Source organism: Mchenga conophoros, linkage group LG22, assembly GCF_057382185.1.
Source record: "Mchenga conophoros isolate Kocher_MC1m ecotype Shallow Benthic linkage group LG22, M_conophoros_male_GT1.1, whole genome shotgun sequence".
Taxonomy (NCBI): domain Eukaryota; kingdom Metazoa; phylum Chordata; class Actinopteri; order Cichliformes; family Cichlidae; genus Mchenga; species Mchenga conophoros.
The window spans coordinates 2707973-2731203 of NC_140546.1; the positions used below are offsets into that span (position 1 = coordinate 2707973).

The 23231-nt window shown below is 41.8% G+C and overlaps 1 protein-coding gene across 1 annotated transcript; it reads left to right on the forward strand.

Annotated features, from left to right (window-relative positions):
- The first annotated feature begins 2251 nt into the window (after nt 1-2251).
- LOC146548518 (CD209 antigen-like protein A) lies at nt 2252-13002 on the forward strand. The gene is made up of 7 exons (XM_085261362.1): nt 2252-2485; nt 3693-3803; nt 7869-7907; nt 7987-8091; nt 8347-8486; nt 10821-10927; nt 11656-13002. The coding sequence occupies exons 1-7, from the start codon at nt 2341-2343 to the stop codon at nt 11774-11776; spliced, it is 768 nt and encodes a 255-aa protein (XP_085117488.1). The 5' UTR covers nt 2252-2340; the 3' UTR covers nt 11777-13002.
- Nucleotides 13003-23231: the final 10229 nt, after the last annotated feature.

Here is a 23231-nt window from a genome sequence, read left to right on the forward strand (position 1 = left end):
AGTGACTTTGTTAAAAATTGTCATTGTTGTGCTTCAAATTGTGAACCTTGTTTAAACTGCATGATTGAAGATATTCTTGTTTCTGTTCTCCTCCCTGCATGTAGGATGGTGGGGGAGGCTACAGCTATAGTGTTCAACTGCAGGCACATTCCAGGTAAAGAGTCTGGTTTGCTTATTTGCTCGGGAACGTCCACTTCCTGTCCTTCATGGGCTCATCTATGTTTGTATATGGGGGAGCATTAAGGGGGTTAAGCCATATACAGGGTGGGGGGAGACGACCCTTTTATGAATAGGGATGTTGTTAAACGGTTGTAAACATATGTTGTGTAGCAGGAAGTCACGTATACAGAGACACACACACATACAAACACATTCACAGTGTGTGTTCTCTGAATAAAAGGCTGCGAGGGGAGTTTGGAGTTGGCTACAGGGAGCTTGTGTCAGTTCTGGGAGGCAATCTCCCCTTGCAAGCAAACTGTACCAGTGGCTCTTGTGTTGTGTTTGCAGTCTCTCGTGGTCTGAATCCAGCAGGGTCGTATGTTCAGACCCAACAACAAGCAACACAAGGGAATGCAGACAATGAATACAAACAATAAGGGAACAGACCACAGGTGGGAACAAAGAGCAGAGTCTAATCGTCAGTTTTACTCACAGAGGGAGGATAGTAGGAGCGTCGTCTCCTCCGGCCTGAGGAAACAGGAGAGTTTGGAGCTGCTGATGCAACATCATTCCAGCTGAAGAGCCTGTGATGAGCCGGCCCGTAAAATCTCCGGCGAGCAAAACGGCATCATCCAGGTGGAGTCGGCAGCTGGTGATAGGTTGTTGCTCCACGTGAGAAGGAAATCTGCACTTTTTTCTTCTTGGTGAAGGAAAAAGGGAAACCGGATAAATGAGCCTCTGATGGCCCCAGACAGGAAACTCTTTGAGGATCGAGGTGGAAGAGCTTATGAGGAGACAGGCCAATGAGCGGGCAGCGGAGAGGCTGATCAACAACCGTGAGCAACCAGAGATGGGTGGATGATGCCCACTTTCAGCTGCAGAGCATCAGGTGCAGGCGGGGCAGCAGGTGGACGAACACGGCGTCTTTGAGGACCCCTTAGAGCCCGGTGAGTACCACTGAAAATGTGCTCCTACCAGGGGTGAGCCAACGCTTCCACTTCAGCTTTTCCTCAAGAAAGGAAACGGCTACTTGCTGCCACTTGTAGGTCGGAGTCTGCTGCTTTATTTTAGTGCTCGAGATCTCCTGTCATGTACCGCTGTGTGAGGCAAGGCAGGATAGCAGATAAAATGTGGGAGTCGGAGACAGAAACCAAACTTAAAGACAATTATTACTGACTACAAAAACACCATAACTAGACCAAGAAATACTAAACAGACGAACACACAGCTGGAGGGAATGAAGGAGGCTGTGAGAAGAAACACAAGGGAACAGATCACAGGTGGGAACAAAGCTGAACATAATCAAACTAACGAGACCAGGAAGCAAAACTAAACAAGATGCACACAGGACGAGAGACTGTCAGAGTAAAACAGGAAACAGCAGAAACACTGAGACACAGACTGACTGAACACAGGGAACAGAGGGAGGGAGAGAAACAGAGACACGACTGGGGAACAGGCCAATCAGCATGGAGACAAGACTGACTTCACAGAGAGATACTAACACAGGAAGAGGGCGGGGACACAGAGGAGGGATGATAACACAAAACCTGAGGCTAGATAACAAACTAAGACCTGGGACACAAACAGAGTCACAACAATCATAACCAAAACTTCACCTCAGAACATGAAATGAACCAGAATCAGACGTCAAACACAAACGCTGGCTCACAGACCAGGACCATGAGCCTCCACACAGAAAGACTCCACCCAAAACAGGAACTCTCTTTCTGAGAAGTGATGGTGCTCACCACTGCAGCACCACGCTGCCCTGTTAGTTTCTGTGCTGGTAAAAATAAATAGTTCACTCTGACATATTTCCTGTGTCACAAACACTTCTTCTCTCTGCTGCTTCGATGTACTTACAGTTTGTAGAAGGCAGCGTGTAACAAAGCCGTGTTATTATAAACATACTGCAGCTGCTGAGTTAAAGCTTATTATCTCTGTGATAGAAAATATTAAAAACAAAACTTCTTTCAGTGTTTTACATTCTTGTAACTGAACTTCAGATCTTGTTGAATGTTGTTTTCATTTGTACATAACTGACAGTCTGACGCCTCCTGACGTGTCAGAAGAACTGTGACTCGTCCTGTTTTACTTCCTCTTTGTTTTCTCTTCAAAGCTGTCGGACTTAAAGACACAGACAGACGGTGAAGCTGCTCAAAGATCTTTCAGCTCAAAATGTCTACAGAAATTCAAAGTGTTGAAGATTTCAGGGTGAAATACAGCAGAGGGTCCCAGGAGGATGGAGGAGTGAGAGAGCAGAGTGAGGTGGAGGTGTTAGATGATGGAGAGCAGCACCCTGACGTTGGCCTACAAGAAGCTGGTAAGCAGGAAATCATCAAAGTGACCAAACCAAAGAAAATGTTGGTGATGAAAGTGTTGTTCAGTGTCTTTTAAAGCTCTGATATCCGACCACTTTGAGACATATTAGTGTTCGTGTCACATGTGCCCAGAATATGTTTCCAGTCCAAACTGGCACACAGATCATTTGTTGCACTGGGCCTGTTTACTCCCAGTTAGGAGCTCCGTTTCTAACCGTCGGACTGTTTCAGTGTCTGTGGCTTCAAGTCAAACTGGTTCAGCTGCTGCTCTGCTTTCAGGAAGAGGTCTGTGAGTGGCAGAGAGAAGCAGCCAATAGGAGCAGCACAGCTCTTTCTGCTTCCTCTCCAAGTGATAACATGACTGTAAATACAGCCAGATTGTCCACACAGTCATTGTTTTAAACATATGTGAATGTCGAGTTTGTCCGACAATGTTGTGCTTCCAAAAATGCGTCTTTCAGAGGTGCAGAGCAGCAGCTTGGTATGCAGCTGCAGTGTGTTAGCAGCTTCCCCCTGTAGTTAATGCAGCACGTTTAAATCAGTAGGTCATAGTTGTTCTGTGGTCTGACAACAGGAACAGAAAGATGCAGATTCATTGTGAGTTCAGCTGCATCAAAATGCAGTATGAGTGAGTGTAGAGAGGAGAGAAGCAAACTGATGGAAACAGCTAGCAGAAAGCTAACTGAGTGTAACTGAAGCACAAACACAGAGTAACACACACCCAGCACCACTCTGTTATAAATCAGCTTTAAAGTTTCCACAGTTCATGGTTGTTCCTCAGCATTACACTTTCCTCACAGCTCTGACCCGCGTGCAGATGATCATCATACAAACGAATATTCTGGGACTCTCCTCCATATTTGTCCCTCAGGTTTCTACACTTCTTTCTACGTTCCCTCACGTCCATCAGGATAGTTTTGCTCATTTAGTCCTTATATTGAGAGGAGGATTGTTTTTCTCTCACTGATCTATTCAAAAGCTGCGACCAAGAAGTGGCCAGAAATGCACCGACCGATCACAACAGCTGGAATGGACTAATGTTACTTTGTCCTTGTTTGAGTTCCTGTAACTTTTTAACAAACTCGACTAATTTGTTTGGTAAATCTGATTTACTTTCTACTGGGATCATTCCTACAGTGAGGATTAATAAAAAGCTCCAAAGTCTCTCATTAGTGCTTCATAAATGGACTTTTTGTTTTATCTTTGTAGATGTTCACACTGAGAAGAAGCTTCCAGCTGTGAGAAGAAGCTGGTTCAGAGCTTTTGAAGTGAACCTGGGAGTGCTGTATCTGCTGATTGTGGTGGGAATCATGACACGCTGTGAGGAATTTGATTCCAATATGTTAGATGTTTGATTTTGAACATTAGAAGTGAAATGATTTGATGCTGCAGACCTGATTGTGTTTAGTTCCTGTTCCCACACTGCAGAGTTTCTCCTACTTCACTGGAAAACACACAAACAGCAAACTTGTTACTGTAATGTTATTGTAGGGTCGACCTCACAACATAAAGCACCTTGAGGCTGTTGCTGTGATTTGGAGCTGTAGAAGTAAAACTGAATTGAATGATTAAGACAACGTGTGTCCTCCAGTTGGACAAACCTCCAACACCTAAGTAGCACACAGGTGTAATCCTAGTCAGGTGCTTTCAGTGTGGAGGAGCTCCAGCTGGGCTCATCACTCCCACACATCCTGGAGTGAATGAAGAGCTCGTCCAGTGCTGCATGACCAGGATGGAAACCACACTGTTGCTCTGAATTTGAGATTTCACAATTGGATGGAGTTTCTCCTTCAATATTCTGACATAAACCTTCTCAGGGAGGCTGAGGAGTGTTTGAACCCACCAGCCCAGATTTACAAATCCAGAGGCCGAGTACCCGACTCTCATGTAATGTTGCAGAGGTGTGTTAACCAGGACGGCCCAACAACAAGGAGTATTTCCTGGTGACCTCACAGTAAGATGTGCAACATTTAAGTGCACTGTAATTTCAAAAAACTTTTCCTCCTTATGTTGGACACTTTTTCACACAAGTACTTCTGTATTCCTTTGAAAATCAAATCAAAGAACACACGAGAAAAAAAATGAACTGCATCAGTTTTCCTGAAAGTGCAAAATGTAGAAATGAAAGGAAAAGTTACAGTTTAAAAAACTTTAAAATCTTCGGTCAGCAGTGAAGCTAAATTTAATTGTTGTTCATTTAAAGAGTGTTTGAGACGTGGTTCAAACTTTCCACATCGACTGGATGAACCTCAACAGTTCTACAGTTTGTTTCTCTATAAGGCAACAGCAAGAAAACAAACTGTAACTGACAAAATAACATTTCCTGGGTCGAACCAACTGTGACACTGAGGTGTGACTGTGTTTGTGCTTTTATGTGTGAACGTTCAACGTCTTTAGAAAAAGAAGAGTTTATACATTTTCTGCTTTATGCAAACTCAGTCAAAAGCTCAACAAAGTACACATACAGTGGGGCAAAAAAGTACCGTATTTCCCGGACTACAAAGCGCACCTGAATATTAGCCGCACAAGCTAAAATCAGGGGAAAATCCTGTTTTGTATATACATTAGCCGCACCTGACTAAAAGCCGCAGGTGTTTCAATGTTGACTTATCATATGTAGGAGAATATGCACAAAGGGAATTGTCAGGAAAGAGATGGCTGTTTGGAGACACATCACATCACTTTTTAGGTATATGTACAAGTAGCGGTAATTACAAGTACGAAACATGTACTGTGCTTCATAAATGAGTAACAAATGTAGTACATAACAATAACCTACAGCACACCAGAAAAATAGATTCGGCCTTTTAGGCTCAGGTGCAGTGACACGGCTTCAACAAGAAGAAAAGTCAGTCATTCACCATCTTTCTTTTCTTCCTGCGCAAAAAACCACCAAAGTCCTCTCCTCCAGTGTCGGAAACGAACAGGTTCAGGATGGCTTCGTCATCCACTCTCCGCTTCTCCTTCGTTGTCCCTTTCAAAACAAAAGAAATCCTCGTTGTCAGTGTCAGAGTCGAACACCCTCAGAAGGGCCGTGGCGGTGTCCTCCTCTCCATCATGCAGCAGTCCAGCCCTTCGAAATCCGTTGGTGATCGTGGATGTTTTCAAACTTTTCCACGCTGTCAGAATCCACCGGTGGAGTTGAGCATAACTTGCTTTTCGCAAGTTTATCGCCGCTCGTCATCCACGCCTCCCGCTGAACGCTACTTTGAAGTTTGTTTTTCGTGCTACTTCGTACGGCACTACTTTGCCTGGCGGATGGACATGTGACCAACATACCACTCTTGAACCCCGATCCTTCCGCCAAGCAACGTAGTGCCGTACAACAGCGGAACAAACAAAACAAATCCGCTCATGGACAATCCATAGAAAAGCCGCACCTGACTAAAAGCCGCAGGGTTCAAAGCTTGTGCAAGAAGTAGCGGCTTATAGCCCGACAATTACGGTATTTAGCCAGCCACCGATTGTGCAAGTTCCCCCACCTAAAATGATGACAGAGGTCAGTAATTTGCACCAGAGGTACACTTCAACTGTGAGAGACAGAATGTGAAAAAAAAATCCATGAATCCACATGGTAGGATTTGTAAAGAATTTATTATTATTATTTATTATTATTATTATTGATTAACAGGAACTTCTTTCAGTCACAGTGCAGATGTTATATTTCCTTTGTTTTTTGGCAACCGGCCCTTTTTTGACGTTAAGCTGATACAACCACAACCACAGGTCTGTTAATCACAGAGTGACAGGAAATAAGCACAAACCAACATCCACACTGCTTTCTAACAGGACCACAGACTCAGAATCCTCCTTCAGTCCTGAAGGGCTCTTTCAGATGTGCTACACTGGGTCTAAGAGTGCTGTGCCTCCTGATGTTAGCTGGGATCATCATCCTGTCCATATGCTGTAAGATAAGATACAACCTCTGAACTTCTCCTGCAAATGAATGTATGACTGATACTGAATCCCAGCAGCCAACAAACATGCAGCTTCACAACCAGAACGTGTCCTTCTGCCACAGCAAATACAGGAAGTACATGAAGCCAACACAGAAGCAGCAAACACTGCAGTTCCTTTAATGACCACTGGAGGCTGATGCTGAAAGCGAGTCAGTCCCCACAGACTCCCATGTTAAAATGAGCACCTTTGCTGCAGTAAAAACATGTTTCCATTCAGGACCAAATGAGTTTTGGTCTCTAAGGATAGTTTCCTCTTCATAAAAACTGCACGGTGGCATTTTAAATGGAATTCTCTGATCAATAATATGAGCTGCTGTGTGGTACAGCCTGACCAACACGTTGGTTTTGCTGACTGAGCTTCTAGTATTTCATGAGTCTGTTACTTAGCACTGATTAGCAGGTGTGTGTCTGTGTGCATGATTCCTGGCTCATATCTTGTGTGTGTTGTGGAGTGAATGTTCTTGTTGTTCCTTCAAACTCTTCACTCAACACGGTGATTCTGTGATTATCTCAACAAAGCAGACAGGCAGCAGCATCTGCTGCAGACTGATGCAGGTGCAGCCACACTATGTTAGACAGTGGCCGTCTGTCATTGTGCGACTAGTTAGTTCACTTGGTGTATTAAGCAGGTAGCTAACAAGCTAATGTTAGCTCCATTCATCTGCTGGGATATATCAATGAATCTTTTTTTATTACATCAAATCACAACAACAGTTGCCTCGAGGTTCTTTATATAATCAGGTAAAGACTCCACAATAACAAAAACAACAACACAGAGAAAACTCCCAGCAGCTGCTGATGTTTGGATTTTAAGGTGGTTTGATTCTATGTTTTAAATCAGTTGATGATCTTCAGCTGACCTTTAGCTCCTGGTGGAGCTGTGACAGACTTAATGCTGGATCAGCAGAAACATCACAAATCTATGATGTGAGAACAGAGACGCCTGCAAAAGGACGTCTGAAAGCAGGAAGTTCCTGGAAGCTGCAGGAAGAAACATTTATTAATTATAAATAAGCAGAAAGTGTTGAAGCCTCAGAGCAGCTTTGACTGAATGTAAAAAGACATATTTTCAGTGAGAACAGGCACATGTCACATGAGTCAGAATCTATTCTTTCAAAGCATATAGATAACATCTCTGACTACAGGTGTAGAAATGCTGTTTGACTCTTCACCTTCTTCCTCCACACTGAAGCACAATTATTCTGAATCTTGTCAGTGGTTTTTGTTCACAGTTGATACGTATTTAGCTCATCAGATTTCCTGTAGTTCTAACACCTCCACCCACAGGACATGTTAAAGAACAATGGCTGCAAGTTTCTGACTCTTATTGATATTTGACAAAGCAGAGGAAGAAGATTATTTCTGTTCAACGTTTCACTCATTTTATTTTATTTTATTTTATTTTGGTTTCACTGAAATATTTCAGATGCTTTGAACAAGAGTGAGCTCCAGGATGAACTTCAAGGTAAGCAAACACCAAGTTCTTATATCACAGATATATTTGTAGAACATTTTAACTTAATTTGAATCTTTTTTCTCTAAAGGCACAAAAACCAGCCTGACTCAGTTACAGAGCCGTTATGATGAACTGAGTAAAAACCACAGTCAGCTACAGGAAGAAGTGAAGAAGCTGAAGGAGAAGATAGAAGGTAATAAAGTTTGAATAACTGATAGAAAACATCAGTGTTACACAGTGATAACCTGATTGTGTCTTTGTTTTGAATCCTACATGTTTGATGCTGTGTAACAGTTTCTCTGTATAAATGTAAGTTTCAGTTCATTATGAATAAGAGAGAAAACCTGAGTTTAAATGAAGCATTTACAGGGAAAATGACAGGAACCAAAGATTAATGTGATACAACAGGACACAAAGTCTGACTTTAAAACATGTGTTTGACTTTAAGAGAAGTGTCCTGATCGATGGACGAGGTTTGGAAGCAGCTGTTACTTTAAATACACTGAGTGGAAAACTTGGTCTGAGAGCAGGAGAGCCTGTCAGGATAAAGGAGCTGATCTGGTGATGATAAACAGCAAAGAGGAACAGGTGGGTGTGTTTGTTCATGTCTGTGTGATCTTTGATGGAGCTGACAGTGAGTTACAAAGTTCTTCATACTGTGAATTAAAGCCACACATTGATGATAAGTATACATGTGCAAACATACAGACACATAAACAAAGCAGCACATTCATTCCATCAGAAACACAACAGTTAGAAACTATGGAGGAAAATAAAGGGGAAAAGATTGAGGGAGAGCTAACCTGTAAAAATGAGTTTCAGCCGTTAACAGTCAGCTGACCTGATAGTCTGAGGAAGGCTGTTCCACAGTTTGGCTGCAACAAGCTCAAAAGCACGATGGCCTCTGGTGTTCAAATCAGAGCGAGGGATAGTTGGGAGACGCTGATTAGATGATCAGAGAGGCCGGCTGCAGTGATAAGGTCCAAGAAGCTCTGCTATATAAGCAGGGGCCTGTTCATGCACAGCTTTATATGTTCATAACAGGATTTAAAAGAGGATTCTGAATTTCACTGTAAGCCAGTGAAGAGAAGCAAGAATAGGTGAGATATGAGACTGCAGGCCAGGTTTTGTTTGCAGCCTTGCTGCTGAGTTCTGCACTAACTGCAGACCAACTATGGAGGACTGAGAAATGCAGGTGAAAAGTGAATTACAATAATCAGGCAGGAGAAAGTATGAACTCAAAGTTCCAGATGATTGAATCACAGTAAAGATTTGATCTTTGCAATATTTCTGAGCTAAAGGAAACAAGACTGGCTGACCTTTGACATGTGAGGCTCAAAATGCAGCTGTTGGTTCAAAATGATCTTTAACAGGTGATTGGATGTTACTGGTGAGGGGGACGATGTACTGACTGACCTCCTCAGAGAAACTGAGCCAAACAGCACAACTTCAGTTTGAGATGAAGGAAGTTTAAATCCATGAAATGATGACAGAGAAGCATTCACTGAGGCAGGAGAGGCTCGACAGAAAAGCATTAGTGTGTGTGTCATCTGCACAGCAGTGCTAGGAGATCCCATTAAAACCATTAAGCAGATGTCACAGGGGCAGCATTTATAAAGAGAACAGAACTGGTCCAAGGACTGAGGCATGTGGGACTCAGATGAGGACACACGTTGATTAATATGAAGTATCTGTTTGATAAGTATGAAGAAAACCATGTGAGAGCAGCACCAGTGATGCCAGTTTGTAGTGTGTTAATAAGAGGAGCACCATCAACAGTATGAAGGCTGCAGAGAAGTCAAGCAGGACTCAAATGGAGTCTTTATCCCAGCGCAGAAGAATCTGGTTAGTAACTTTCATGAAAGCTGTTTCAGTGCTGTGGTTTGTCTGGAACCAGGTTGGAATTGATCAAAGATCTGAAGGAGCTGACGAGCAACTTGATTTAAAACAGTGGGATGTAAGGAGGGTTGATCCCACTCACAAAGACTCTGGCTGTTTGAAAGTCAGCTGAAATGAAAGGGACTGGTTTCTAATAGAGAGAAGTCAGGGGGAGATGGCAGCAGGAAGGAGTTTGAACTCCAACAACAGAACTGGAGGAGAGACTCGGGGCGGTTGAAGAGGTACAGACTTGAACTCTGACCTGATACTGTTGATGTTGCCAGTGAAGAAATCTAAAAATGTCCACAGTCATTAGAAGACATGGGAGTGACAGCAGTTTGTCTCTGGGAAGACAACACTGACTGTAAGCCTGTCAAAGATGATACATCTGTGATTGGATAGTAGGTCAGACATGTGGAAGGTCAGCGTTATGTGTGGGGCCGACAACATGATGCACTACATGAAATGATGCTGCAGTGTTCATCAATTGTGTGGCAGTGTTGTTAGAGGGATCATCAATAAGTAAATTAGACTCATCTACTAAAATGACTTTATGAACAATAACCGATGAGAGAAGATTAGAGAATCCATTCAGGAAATGATTGCAGGATTTGGGAGGTGGATCGATTACAATACAGCAAACTGGAGATTCACATTGAATTATGAAGGAGAGGAATTCAAAGCAGTTAAAGAACCAGGATTAAATGGGAACCAGTTCAGATGATCCTTAGAAACCAAGTCAACACAAAACATTGAAATAACAGAAATGTTATAAAATGAGAGAAATCCTCATAATCCAGATTATTTTTCTGATTCAATCCAACTGAATCAAATGATTTGTTAACACTGATTCCACTGCAACACTGACTGAGCTACAGGAGGAGCTGATATTCATTGATTCTTTGGCTCTTTCTGATTTCTGCACAATGGAAGAAAAGTTTCATCACAGTTATTCTTCCTTCAGACATGTTCACAAGATGATGTCACTACAACAGAAGTGCTGAATTATGACTGGAGACAATATTTGTGTCTCTTCTCAAACAGGAATTTGTCAGTAATTTCAGAGGATACTCTTGGATTGGTCTGGAAGCCAAACAGACATCAGGAGGATATGAATGGGAATGGGTGGACGGATCAGCGCTGACAGAAAGGTGAGACATTAGTTTGTTTCTATTCCAGAGTTATTATTTAGAAGTGAAACATGGATGTTTTGGAAGATAGATCAGCAATACATGAGCTGAGCTATTTTCCAACAGCCCCACAAACTGAATGTAAAGAAAAGCAGAAATCCTCCTTTGAATGAACAGCTGTGCTTGAACTCTCTTCATCTGCAGTCTGTGATGACGTTCAGTTACAACAAGTCAGTTTGAAGGAATCAGGATTGAAACATGTTCAAAGCAGCGACCGACACATTTCACTTTGTTCAATTTGTCTTCATGTTTTTGTGCTGTAATGTTTCTTTTCTCACAGAACAAAAAGTGTTTCAGAGAATTCCTGTCTCTTCTTCTTTGGTGTTTGTAAAACTTCAGAACATATGAAGGAAGAAGCTTCAGTAAATATGACCTGATAGACACACATTTCAAAGTGATGTCTGTAAACAGCTGACAAAACAGTTTCAAACAGCAGAAAGTCAGCTCTGACTTCTTTTTATTCTCCATTTTTACAGCAGGAAGATTTCATATTCATCAAAGCTTGAAAGCTGTTTTAGTGTGCATGATGATTCTCAGAGAAAAGTCTAAAGGAGGGAAAGTGGGCGAGAAACCTGGGAAAGAAATACAGCAAATATTGGAAATATTCCAAAAGAGACGCATATTTATATGAATGTGACAATAGTTATGAGTTTAGTCCAGTTTCATATCAGATTTGATCTCTCTGACAGGTTCTGGGCAGAAGGACCGCAAGAGCCATCGTCAGATGACCAAGCAGTTTACTGTAGTTATGACGGGAAATGGAGTCGTCACGATTCTTCTACCCCACTGACCTTCATCTGTGAGAAATGAGTTTGGTGCTTTGATGTAAATGTTTGAATAATCCAACCAAAGACACCTCACTATGAAATGTCCTGCATGAGCCTCAGACTCAGCTTACAGTCTTTACTTGTTCATTCTGCATCATATATTGATTACATATATTGTCCCTCTGTGCTCTGTGCTGTACAGTAAGGTTGGAAGTCATCCACACAAAACCTTGAAGTACTTCATTACTCTGTAGTTCCAGCAAATTGTTCTAATAAAAGTCAAAGTGCAGCTTGTCTTTACTTTGCTTTACTTGGTTTATTCATCAGTCTGTTGGTCCTAAAACTTCAGTAAATGTCTTGTTTGTAAAAGTTCAGCAAAAAATATGTTTGATTAATAAGAATTTTAAAGGTTCTGATCAGCTGGAACATCAGAAGGACATTTTTAAACCTCTGTGTATGTGAAAGTGACAGAAAGACATTAAATGTTAATTGTGTTATGTGAGTCATGTATATTTAGTTTTGCATTTTATATGGAAGTTGTATTTTGATTTGAAAAACAAATATTTCATATAAAGCTTTAAGTGTTGATGACTTTAATTACAGATAAAATAACTTACTCAGTAACTTATTGGTTGAATTGTAAACGAGAGAAAACGGCTTCAGAGCTCTAAGTGTCGCTATATTAAAGGTTCAACATTTAACTTGGAGACACTTTGAAATATTTCAAAACATCAACAGAATATAAAGAAAACATCTCTGACGTCATGATCAACACATCTACATATGAACTGAAGTTAGCATCCAGCTGATGTCAGCCTGTACTCTCATGTAATACCACTTTGTACCACAAGAGGCTGCAGTGAGCCAGCATAGTCTGCACTGAGCTCACATTTGTATAGTTGTTGTTGCACTACAGCATTAGGTCAGACCACAAGTGTGTTGTTCTTTTACAATAAACAGCAACAATCAGAAAGTGTGTTTGGATTGACAACAACTGTGATGACACATTATAACCTGTTATTAAAGTTCTGCCCCTGCTTTGATCAAATGTGGGTTACTGCTGGTTAGTTAGTGTGACTTCATACAAACCTGTGTGTTACACCAGTGGAAGAAGCTTTTCCTTCATCAGTCTTCTTGTTTCTTACTATAGGGCTGAACAGCTACACTAACACTCTCTGGCTCTATGCTGCCCCCCTGTGGTCACAGTTGTAGTCAGTGTTGGTATGAAATGTTTGAAAGCTTCAGCACCACAGACAGCTGCAGGCAGCTCCACCCTCTCTGTACCATGTCTTTCTTAAACAGAAATAAGACAAAATAGAAACAGTAGAAGAAAATATAAAAGGCCAATTCAAATATAAAATAGACACAGCGGTCTGCAGCATCAGCAGAAGTGATACAAACAGGTGCTGAGATGCAGTGAACATAGAGCAGCATTATTATTTTCAGACTCGTGGATGGGAAATAATACATACAAATACATATTTAGATATTTCTTTTACTGCATGTTGACTGTTTATATGAAATATATTTATATAAATCACAAAATAAATAGCTGGTGTCTAATATGTGTTTTCAGCGCCTAAAGTGGAAACTGGTGAGGAAAATGTACTCAAAACAAGGCTTTACTTGCACAGTCTCCCCATCAGTTTATCAACAGACGTCTCAAATAACAGAAAAAATTGACATACAAACATGGGGGGATCAGACTGAAAGACCACGCTGCATTTTAGATGAAGCTGCTGTCCCAAATACTTCCATGTTAGAACTTTGAATCTTTAGATATTTCAGGGTATTTCAATCGTTTCCCACATTTCTGAACACATTTAGAATAACGACCACAGCACGTCTTATATTTTCAGTGACCAATCTAAAGTCTGCAAACATTTTCATGCACCAGCACATCACAGAGCACAGATGATATCATCACATCTGTCAGGACAGAAAGACTAGCAGCAGTAAAAAGTACTGCAGAGTCTCAGGTTTGTGTTCAGCCCAGGCTCTGTGCTGCAGCTCAGCCCCTCTCTCCCCACTTTCTGTACTGTTTCAATGGTCTCTGTCCAAAAACAACACTGAAGAAATAACTATGGGAGTAGTAGAGTTCATAAACTCAAATCATGTATGAATAAATAAAAATATAACATTAATACATGCTGTATAATTTGTTAAATAAACTTTGGACAAACCCAGAAAGTTGATTCTGTTTCTCTGCATGTTGTGTTTTGTTTTAATTTGAATCATGAAATATAAAAGTGGTGCAGGGGTTTTGGTTTTTCAGGCCTAGTTTGGACACCACAGTCCTGCAGACGAGGACTCAAAATTTTATTACAGACACAACAGTGCAGGTCCAAACATACCTGAGTGAACCAAACAGTGGAAGACTGAAGAATCCCCACGAGTACTGGGCAGGACTGAAAATGTTCATCCCAACTTGTATAAACTTGCTGTTGCTTCTTCGGCTACACCTGCTTCATCTGTGAGCTGTGAAAGGGTTTTTTCTAAATCAGGTGAAATCATCTCAAAAAAAGAGAAACTGACTGAAGCAAAACACAGTGGAAAAGATTTTATTAAATAAAAATAAAAGGTTATTATGATATAAAAATAAATTACATGTTGTATCATAAAGATCATAAAGACAGATTAAGATTATATTTGGAATTTATGTACTGCCATCACAAACATTATTCACTAATTCTATTCTTTCTATTCTATTTATTCTATTCTATTCTATTCGTTCTATTCAAAGCTTCACACCAAAGTTATGTCATTATAATGTCTTTGCCTGTTTTACATTTATTGTCCACTTGATGGCACAGTAGAGCAAGTGACACGCCATGAAGCGTCGGCTCATAAGTGGCCAGTTGGATGGAAAGCTTCAGTGCTTCATGAAGCTTCATCTTGGCACCACTAACAAAACCTCAGGCAACACATTAAACTAGAAACTAAGAAACTGGGAAACAACTGGGAGGACACAGAACCCATGAAATTCACAGGAACACAGCTTGATGGGACAACATGACAGAGACCAGAGGGAGACAGACAATATTTACTCAGGAGGAGATTAGTGCAGAGTGGACACACCTGGGGAACACAGCTGAACAGAATCTGACTGATGAGACATGAACACCAATATAACGCACACAAAATGGGAGATTATCAAAGTAAAACAGGAAGTAACAAAAACACACTGAGACTCAGATGGCAATATGTGAACTTGACACTTTAACTGTGGATAAACAGACATGAGGACATGACAGACTGAGGAGACAAAAAAAATAAAATCAGGAACTAGAAAATAATTATCCAAAAGAAAAACTCAAAAACTGGGTCATAGACCCAGGACTGTGACAGCATCAGTGTGCAAGCACAGTGAACACAGAGCAGTAACTGTTAGTAAAGCACAGCTGTGACTCAGCTATCTGAGCAGAAAGGTGAAGGAAGAGGCATCAGAGTGTAAGAGGACATGCACATCTACGACAGTACAGACGATATCAGAGATAATCAAAGAGATTTTCAGTCACAGGAAGAAAATGATGAAAATGTTTAACTCTCGTCTGGTGTTCATATTTTTGTTACTCAGCCAGTGTTGACAGGTCTGGTGGCCCCACCCCCATTATTGTCATATTAAATCAATACATTCATAAATAATCAAAACGCTCCTTTTACATCCTCACATCATTTGTATAAAAGCAGTTTGATCAAAGGTGGGTTACTGCTGGTTAGTTAGTGTGACTTCATACAAACCTGTGTGTTTTCCTTCATCAGTCTTCTTGTTTCTTACTATAGGGCTGAACAGCTACACTAACACTCTCTGGCTCTATGCTGCCCCCTGTGGTGACATTTCATGATGATATAAAATATTAATATTAAACAAAAAGTTTGCAAATGCACATATTTAAACACATTGAACTATGGAAGTTATATTTATATTTAGAGGCCTAAACATCTAAAAATGGTCTCATATTATTTTAGTCACAAAATGTTTCAGCTTCACTTCTATTTGACATCCAGTCTAAGACATAACTGTCAGGTCGAGGTGTGGAAGAGAGGGAAGGACTCGAACGCAGGACTCAGAATAAAAAGAAGTCTTTAACATCCAGATATTTAATGAACAAGAGCGAGCTGGAGATCACAGAGGGACATACAGGGAACATAACAGATGTCTCAAAGAGACAGCACTTTATACACAAACAGCTGATTGGAAAACAGGACACAGTTTTGGGGGGGAGCTCCCAATTCTTACTAAAGAGTTCAGTGCATTAGTGATGGATCTATTAAGGTGGGATAAAGTTTTTACAACAGCTCTCACAAATCTTTTCCAATATGGTTTCAAATCTATCAGGACTGTCAAGAGCAGCTTTGTGATAAAAACAAATATCTGTGATGGAGAGGTAATCAAAGAGTGTCATGCTAAAATGCTCTGGGAAAAAAGAATCCTTTGGGAATGTGCTCTTCACCAGGTGAACTGTGACAACATGAATCAGGATTACTGAGGGAAATCTGGAGTTAGTTTATTAGGGTTGAAAATTGAAGGCAGCTGTTTGAATTATTTTATTATACACAATGCAAATGTGCTCATATGAGTTGGCACTCTGTCTTTCGAAGGTCGAAAGCTTAGAGACATAGAGTGCACGGGGACTTTGCAGCAACGCTTACATACACATGAAAATGGTTTCCTGTAAGTCTCTGGGTGTCATGGTCCTGGTCGTTGACCCAGCGTTTTGTGTTCATTTTGGTGTCATCTTATGTGTTGTGTTCATTCTTATTTTGTATTAGTTCTTAGGGTTTGGTTCGTGTGGTTAGTGCTTTAGTGTTCTCCCTCCTGTGCTCTGTTCGTGTCCCTGAGCTTGTCTTTGTGAATTTCCTGTTTTACTTTGAAGGTCTGTGTCTGTTATCACTGTGATGTTGACCAGCAGGCGTTTAGGAGTCTTGTAAGGGCGGCTTCAAGATGGGGTCCGCCATGCTTCAGCATTTCGGCGAGGATTTCGTCCAGGCCTGCGGCCTTTCCACTCTTGAGGAGTCGGATCGCTGTCTTGACTTCAGTGATGCTGATTTGTCCGATATCGACAGGAAGAAGATCCATGGAAGGTGCCAGGTCTTTGGCCTCGAACCGTTGGGGTGGCTCAGGTTGGTTCAGAGTATCGCGGAAGTGTTCGACCCATCGTTGGTCTCTTCCTGTTGGTAATTGACTTCATCATGCGACGATCAGTTGACCAAGCTGGCATCGGTGTGCCCATGGAACGAAGCGCGTAATCTCACTGACTTGGACTTCGCAGATGACATCGCCCTGCTGGGCTCGACTCAGGAAGACCTCCAAAAGTTGACCGCGGCCCTGCAGAGGGAGGCAACGAAAGTTGGATTAAGAATCAGCGCCAAAACAACCAAGGTACTCCGAGTTGGCTATGCACGTGCCCGCATTCCTGTTATGATCAATCAACAACGTGCTGAAGAGGTGGAGAATTTTACATATCTTGGCAGCATCATCTCGAATGACGGGGTCTCTGATCGGGATGTCGACGCCAGAGTAGGGAAGGCAGTTGGTGTCCTGCGACGTCTCCAACCTATTTGGAACTCGACCTCCCTGAATGTTAGGGTCAAGATCAGACTACTGAACTCTATCGTCTTCCCTACTGCACTTTACGCTAGTGAAACCTGGCGCTCAACAAGTGCAATTATTCAACACCTGAATGTGCTTCAACAACGTGGCCTGCGGCGAATCCTGAGAATTTCCTACCGGGACCGAATAACAAATGAGGAGGTCCTACGAAGAGCAGGCACCCGCCCATTAGCCGATGTTGTTGCAGAAAGGCGCTTCCGCTTTGCGGGACATATTTTACGCCTACCCCCTCATCGCCCAGCTAAGATTGCCATGGCATGGCATCCACGCACTGGCAAGCGAAAGCAAGGCCGACCAAAGACCACATGGCGTCGAACATTTATGGACGATCTGAGAACTGTCGACATTGCCTGGGACGAAGCTGAAGCAGTCGCTGCTGACCGACATCGATGGAGATCACTAGCTGCCCGATGCGCCGCCCGGCGTAGGAGGAACTAAGTCTAAGTAAGTCTGTTATCACTGTGTCAGCTTGTGTCTTCCTGTCGTCTTGTGAATTAGGTTCATCTGTGCTCCCCTCCTGTGTGTCATTACCTGATTACCTTGTGTTTGTATATATAGTGTGTGCCTGCCTGTGTTCCTCATCGGTTCGTCTGTGTTACTCTGTTGTTCTGCAGCTTTCTGCTCCACAGCCTGCTCTTTGTTCCCAGCTCACCTCCTTATGTGTTTCCCTGATTGTGACCTTGTGAGTTACGGTTTTGTGTTTTGTTATTTTTAGTTCTCCCCAGTTTAGGGTTTTGTTCAGTTCCGCCCTCACTTTTGTTACTGAGCACTGTAAATAAACCTCACTCGCATCTCCACCACTGTCTGCAACTCGGGTCCCCATTCACGCCACCACACGATAGCTGCACCAGCTGTGACACTGGGTCAGAGAGTCCAAACTAGGTATCCTGAACCAGACCTTAGAATCAGTAGAAGAACAATAAATAACAACATTAGATAACCAAGGCTACGCAGGGTGTGTTTTTGTGTCCTTGTGTCTCTGATTCCAGGAAAAGAAGCAGATAGGAGGTCGAGGGAGCAGCAGACGTGGAGTGAATGAGGAGTTGTGGCAGACTGCCACGCCGCTTCTGGAAGAACATAGTCATAATAATACATGTTCCTCTTGTAGTATAAAACTGTACCGCCCGCTCTGAGGGTCATCTTTGGTGTGAGGCTGACTCTGGCATCACATCACAGTCCAGTGCTGTAAAATTGGAATTTCAAATACCAAAGCAAATGAAATCTTTTTAATAGACAGATATTTTCTCCTGAAATTCCTTCTGACATTTTGAACACGACAAGCTTCAGTTGAAAAACAGAGTGACTGCATCTCTATTTTGGTGGTGTCTAAGACCTGAAGACACACGCAGTAAGTGGACAAGCTCACTGTGGCCGGTTGGGAGAAGCTGGAACTAAATCCTATAAAACACATTTCCCTCAGTCGGGCTCAACAGCAGAGCAGCTCAGTCAGAAACATTTCATGTGTGTGCTGGAAAATAAAGTGTGTGAACTGAAGAGGCTGTGGTGGCCAGTCTGTGCTGAGAGAAACACACCAGTGACACAGGGCCCGACCTCATATTTCCTGTGACACTCATGTGCTTCTACGTACTTATGATGTGTACAGAGTCATGAAACCAGGAAGACTCATGAAAAAGGCATTATGTGCAGATTATTGCTGCTGACTTAGTTTCTATTTCTGTCGTATAACAGCCAGTTATATTTATAAATAACTTTTTAGCTTCTTTTTTTATTTTAAACAAACTCTCAGTAAAAAGTTTGCTAACCACAATGCAAAGCAGAAATGAAGTTGGCCCCTCTGTTGGTGGTTTGGTCTGCTGCTACTTCCTGTTTGATGTCTATTAAAAGCTGCCCGACTCAGAAACAAACCAGACAGACACTGAAGCCTCGTCAAACACTCTCACCCACCAAGATGTCCGCAGAAATTCAAGCTGCAGCAGATTTTAGAGTGAAATACAGCAGAAGGACCCACAGTGATGGACGACAGAGAGAGTACAGCGAGGTGCAGATGATAGACGATGGAGAGCAGCATCCTGATGTTGGGATACAAGAAGCTGGTAAGTAGGAAGCAACAAACATTTGAAAAGTTTACAATGAAGGAGGGAAGTGCTGCATGACTCTAATGGCTTATCCAGCAGGAGCTCTTCGGTGGTGCAACAGAAGTTTAAAAACAAACTTGCTAGAAACTGTGTGGAGCACAAATAACCTCAGAAAACAAGTTGATGTACATTTTTCAGAGCCAATTATAATATTAGGTTTTTTTTAGGCTTCAGTGACACAGGCCTAGACACAAGTTAGTAACCCATTGGTGGCCTTCGTACACTATTGCTGGTAGATTGGTCTTGCAACGTTTGTGTGGAAGTGATCAAGTGTGTTGCATCGAGTGCGATGCAAACTAGAAACAGAGAACATTTACCTCCAGGGTTAAAGTTGCTAAAGCCAGTTTGTACAAAAGGTTCAGCTTTTACTTTGAAGGTAAATGTTAAAGAAGAATCTTCATACAAAAAGTGAATTATGGAGCTCCACAGGGTTCAGTGTTAGGACCAGTTTTGTTTACATTATACATGCTTCTGTTAGGCAGTATCATCACAAGGTATAGCAGACATTACCACTGCTATGCAGATGATACCCACCTTCATCTGTCTATCAAGCCACACACCAATGAGTTAAACTGGCCATCATTAAGTGGTCTCTATGCCTGCTTGGCTGGGACCTAACATCTCAAAATAAGTCTTCCTGTGAGCAAATTATGAAGATTATTCATAATTATCATTATTAATATTGTCCTTTGCTTTAAAAGAGGTTTGTCAGACACTGTTGAAGAATCAATACATGTGGGAATAAACTAAAGATATGATTTTGCACCAAATTATATCAACCATGTTTTCCTCCAGTAGAACATTTTACCTGATTTCCTGTAATTCTCAAATATACAAGATCAACTTGTTGGAGATATCATTATTACTACAAGGCAGATCCATTTAATTAAGGCATGCACCAGTATTAAAAATCTCAATTAAAAAGAAATCAGTAATATTATTATATAAAAAAGTTGGGTTTTTTCCCTTTAGGTGTTGACACTCAGAAGAAGCTTCCAGCTGGGAAACGAAGCAGTTTCAGAGGTTTTGAAGTGAACCTGGGAGTGCTGTATCTGCTGATTCTGGCTGCAATCACGACACGCTGTGAGAAATTTTATTACCATGTTGTGTTATCGCTCCAAAACCCCATGTACTTAGAGACTGTGTCTGCACCCAAACTAACAAAAAACAAATGAAGAATGTGGATTATTAAACATTAGGTGTCTCTCTTCCAAATCTCTGTGAGTACATGAATTAATAATGATCATCAAAACTGTCTTACTCTGGCTTACAGAAACATGTTTACAGCAGGATGATTATATTAGTTTCAATGAATCAACACCTCCAAGTTATACTAATTGTTAGAATTCTCTACCCTTAGGCAGGATCGTGAGAAGACATAGCATACAGTTTCACTGCTATGCAGATGACACCCAATTCTATCTGTCCATGAAGCCAGATAACACACACCAATTAGTTAAACTGCAGGAATCTCTTAAAGACAGAGACTTAGACTATGAACAGAACACACAGCTGGGTATGAGGGAGACCGCAACGCAGGACAGAGGGAGATGCAGCCATAAATACACACAAGGGCAAACATAAAGACTGCTAATGAACCTAAAACATAAACCATAATACAAAAATGACACCAAAACACAAGAACTCAAAAACACTGGGTCACAATGACCCAAACCATGACACGTTTTTATTACAGGCTTTTGACAGCATGGCTCTCTGTTGTTGAGTAAATGTTCGATGGTTGCTTCAGACCACTCATAGTTCTTTGATTATATTCAAGTGCATAGTTATAGCTGAAGTGGCTGCTATATGACAAACATGTTATAGTGAGACAAAAACATAACATTTAGATTGGACCCCATAACAGTGGCAGGCAGCCTGCATGCTTCTACCAGTGGTTGGACCGGATCTGCCCACAGTTTTTCCTATCTTTGGAAGGCTGACACTCCACTGTTTTCCTCAGCTGTCAATGAGTGATAAACATCAATCTTTATTTACTCTGGAAAGTGTCATAAAACTTTGTGAAAGGAGTCAGGGAAGCTCAGCCATACTGAGGTTTGAAGATAGGTTGAAATGTTGATAGTTCCTTTGCGATGAGAGGGTTGCATGTCTAATCTGCTGACAATAAGTAATTGTTACAATATCAAGAAAAAACAAGTATGTCTATGCACGTTTCATGTGTTAGACTCCTGACTTCAGCTCAGGAGATGAGGCATGAAGTGAGGATGAGGAGGAGCATTTTATTAAGATTCTGTTCAGGTTTTCACTTCTTCTTCTTCTTTCAGACTTCTTGTTGTCTGTGCTCTAGCCATATACAAAAAGAAAATAAAACAAAACAACTGAGTGGCATCAATCAATAGTGCAAAATATGAACGTAGGCTAAACTACTGGAGTAAAAGATGGCTATAGCCACTGTGACTTCACCTGATGGATGAAATGTGTTTGAAACAGGATGTGGAATGTATCTGAGTAAACTGCTGAGGAAAGAACAGGCTAACCTAACAATCAGTCACAAGTCATTAGCCAGTAGGCAGACCCTTAATAATCCTACTCATAAAACGACCATATGTTACAAAACTGACTTAATATTCTGTTCAATTAGACATGAAGCTGATATGTCGTTTGGGTGTCATTCTCAATATTTGGTTCACAACACTGTGACGTACCGTAGTGAAAACTTTTTGATGTTTAATTATGGACTGAGAAAAACTGAAAAAACAATTTAGTAACTTTGGTCACATGAAATCTTAAATTCAATAAAACCTTATTGATCCTGAAGGTTGACCCCGAAGGAAATTGGGTTAAGGCTGCCAACCTTTGCCAGCACCATCTTACCCTCTGACCATACATACATTACACAAAACATCACATGGGGAAGACAGGTCAGAGAGGTATAACATGGAAAATGCACCACATGAGGAAAGATAAGGAGAAAAAAATAACTCCCCCCAGACTGAGCTCCAACAGGGAGATCAGTTTGAGAACAGAAAAAAACACCTCTGCACATGAACAAACTCTTAATACACCAAAGAAACACATGACAAGAAACAGGGGAGGGTAAAGGGTGAGAGACAGCCAGTGTAGACAGTACATCTGGGCCTGCAGCATAAGCGCTGGTCTCCTTGATCCACCGTCAGCATCAGAGGGGAATAAACATCAAAGGCGTTTGGAGGGGGGATGAGTGTACATCTGCATGTGTACATATGTCTGTGTCTGTATGTGTGTGTGTGTCCAGAGTTCAGCTGAGACAGTGTCCTTCGCCCTGCCAGGCTAAGTAAACAGTCTTCCAGCCAACCCAGGTGGCCTTGCATGGAATGGGAAGAACAGTCTAAACACAGTCGTTATCAGAGTGTTGATGTTCAGCTCCAGCCTTGAGACCACAGCTGGCACAGAAGGGGTAGCCACATGAAGTGATGGTGGTTTTTACTTTAGTGCGAACAGCTCATATGAATTTCAAAGCTGCTGTAACAGTCCAACACTGGTCTCTCAATCTCCTGTTGGAGAGCTGCGAGCTTCTCCATGATGTTATCAAACTTGCCGTCATTCTTGTGCTCAAAGAGCCGATTCTGAGAACTCACGACCGCAGTGAGCTGCTCCAAGATGTGATCCAGTTTGTGCTCAGAGGTCTTATTCTGAGTATTCACGGCAGCCGTAAGCTTCTCCAAGATCTTATCCATGCTGCACTCAATGAGCCCATTTTGAGAAACTCACGCCTCGTCCCATCGTTTCAATCCCAGCGGGCAGCCTTGTGGGGGTTTGAACAGCCGGTTCCGCTTTCTTAATTCTTC

What these genes read in the sequence shown, in the direction of transcription:
- LOC146548518 (XM_085261362.1), top strand. Translation starts at nt 2,341, where the DNA reads ATGTCTACAGAAATTCAAAGTGTTGAAGATTTCAGGGTGAAATACAGC. An exon ending in GGTGGGAATCATGACACGCT is followed by an intron (nt 3,804 to 7,868) that starts GTGAGGAATTTG and finishes GAAATATTTCAG; the next exon opens with ATGCTTTGAACAAGAGTGAG. An exon ending in GGATCAGCGCTGACAGAAAG is followed by an intron (nt 10,928 to 11,655) that starts GTGAGACATTAG and finishes TCTCTCTGACAG; the next exon opens with GTTCTGGGCAGAAGGACCGC.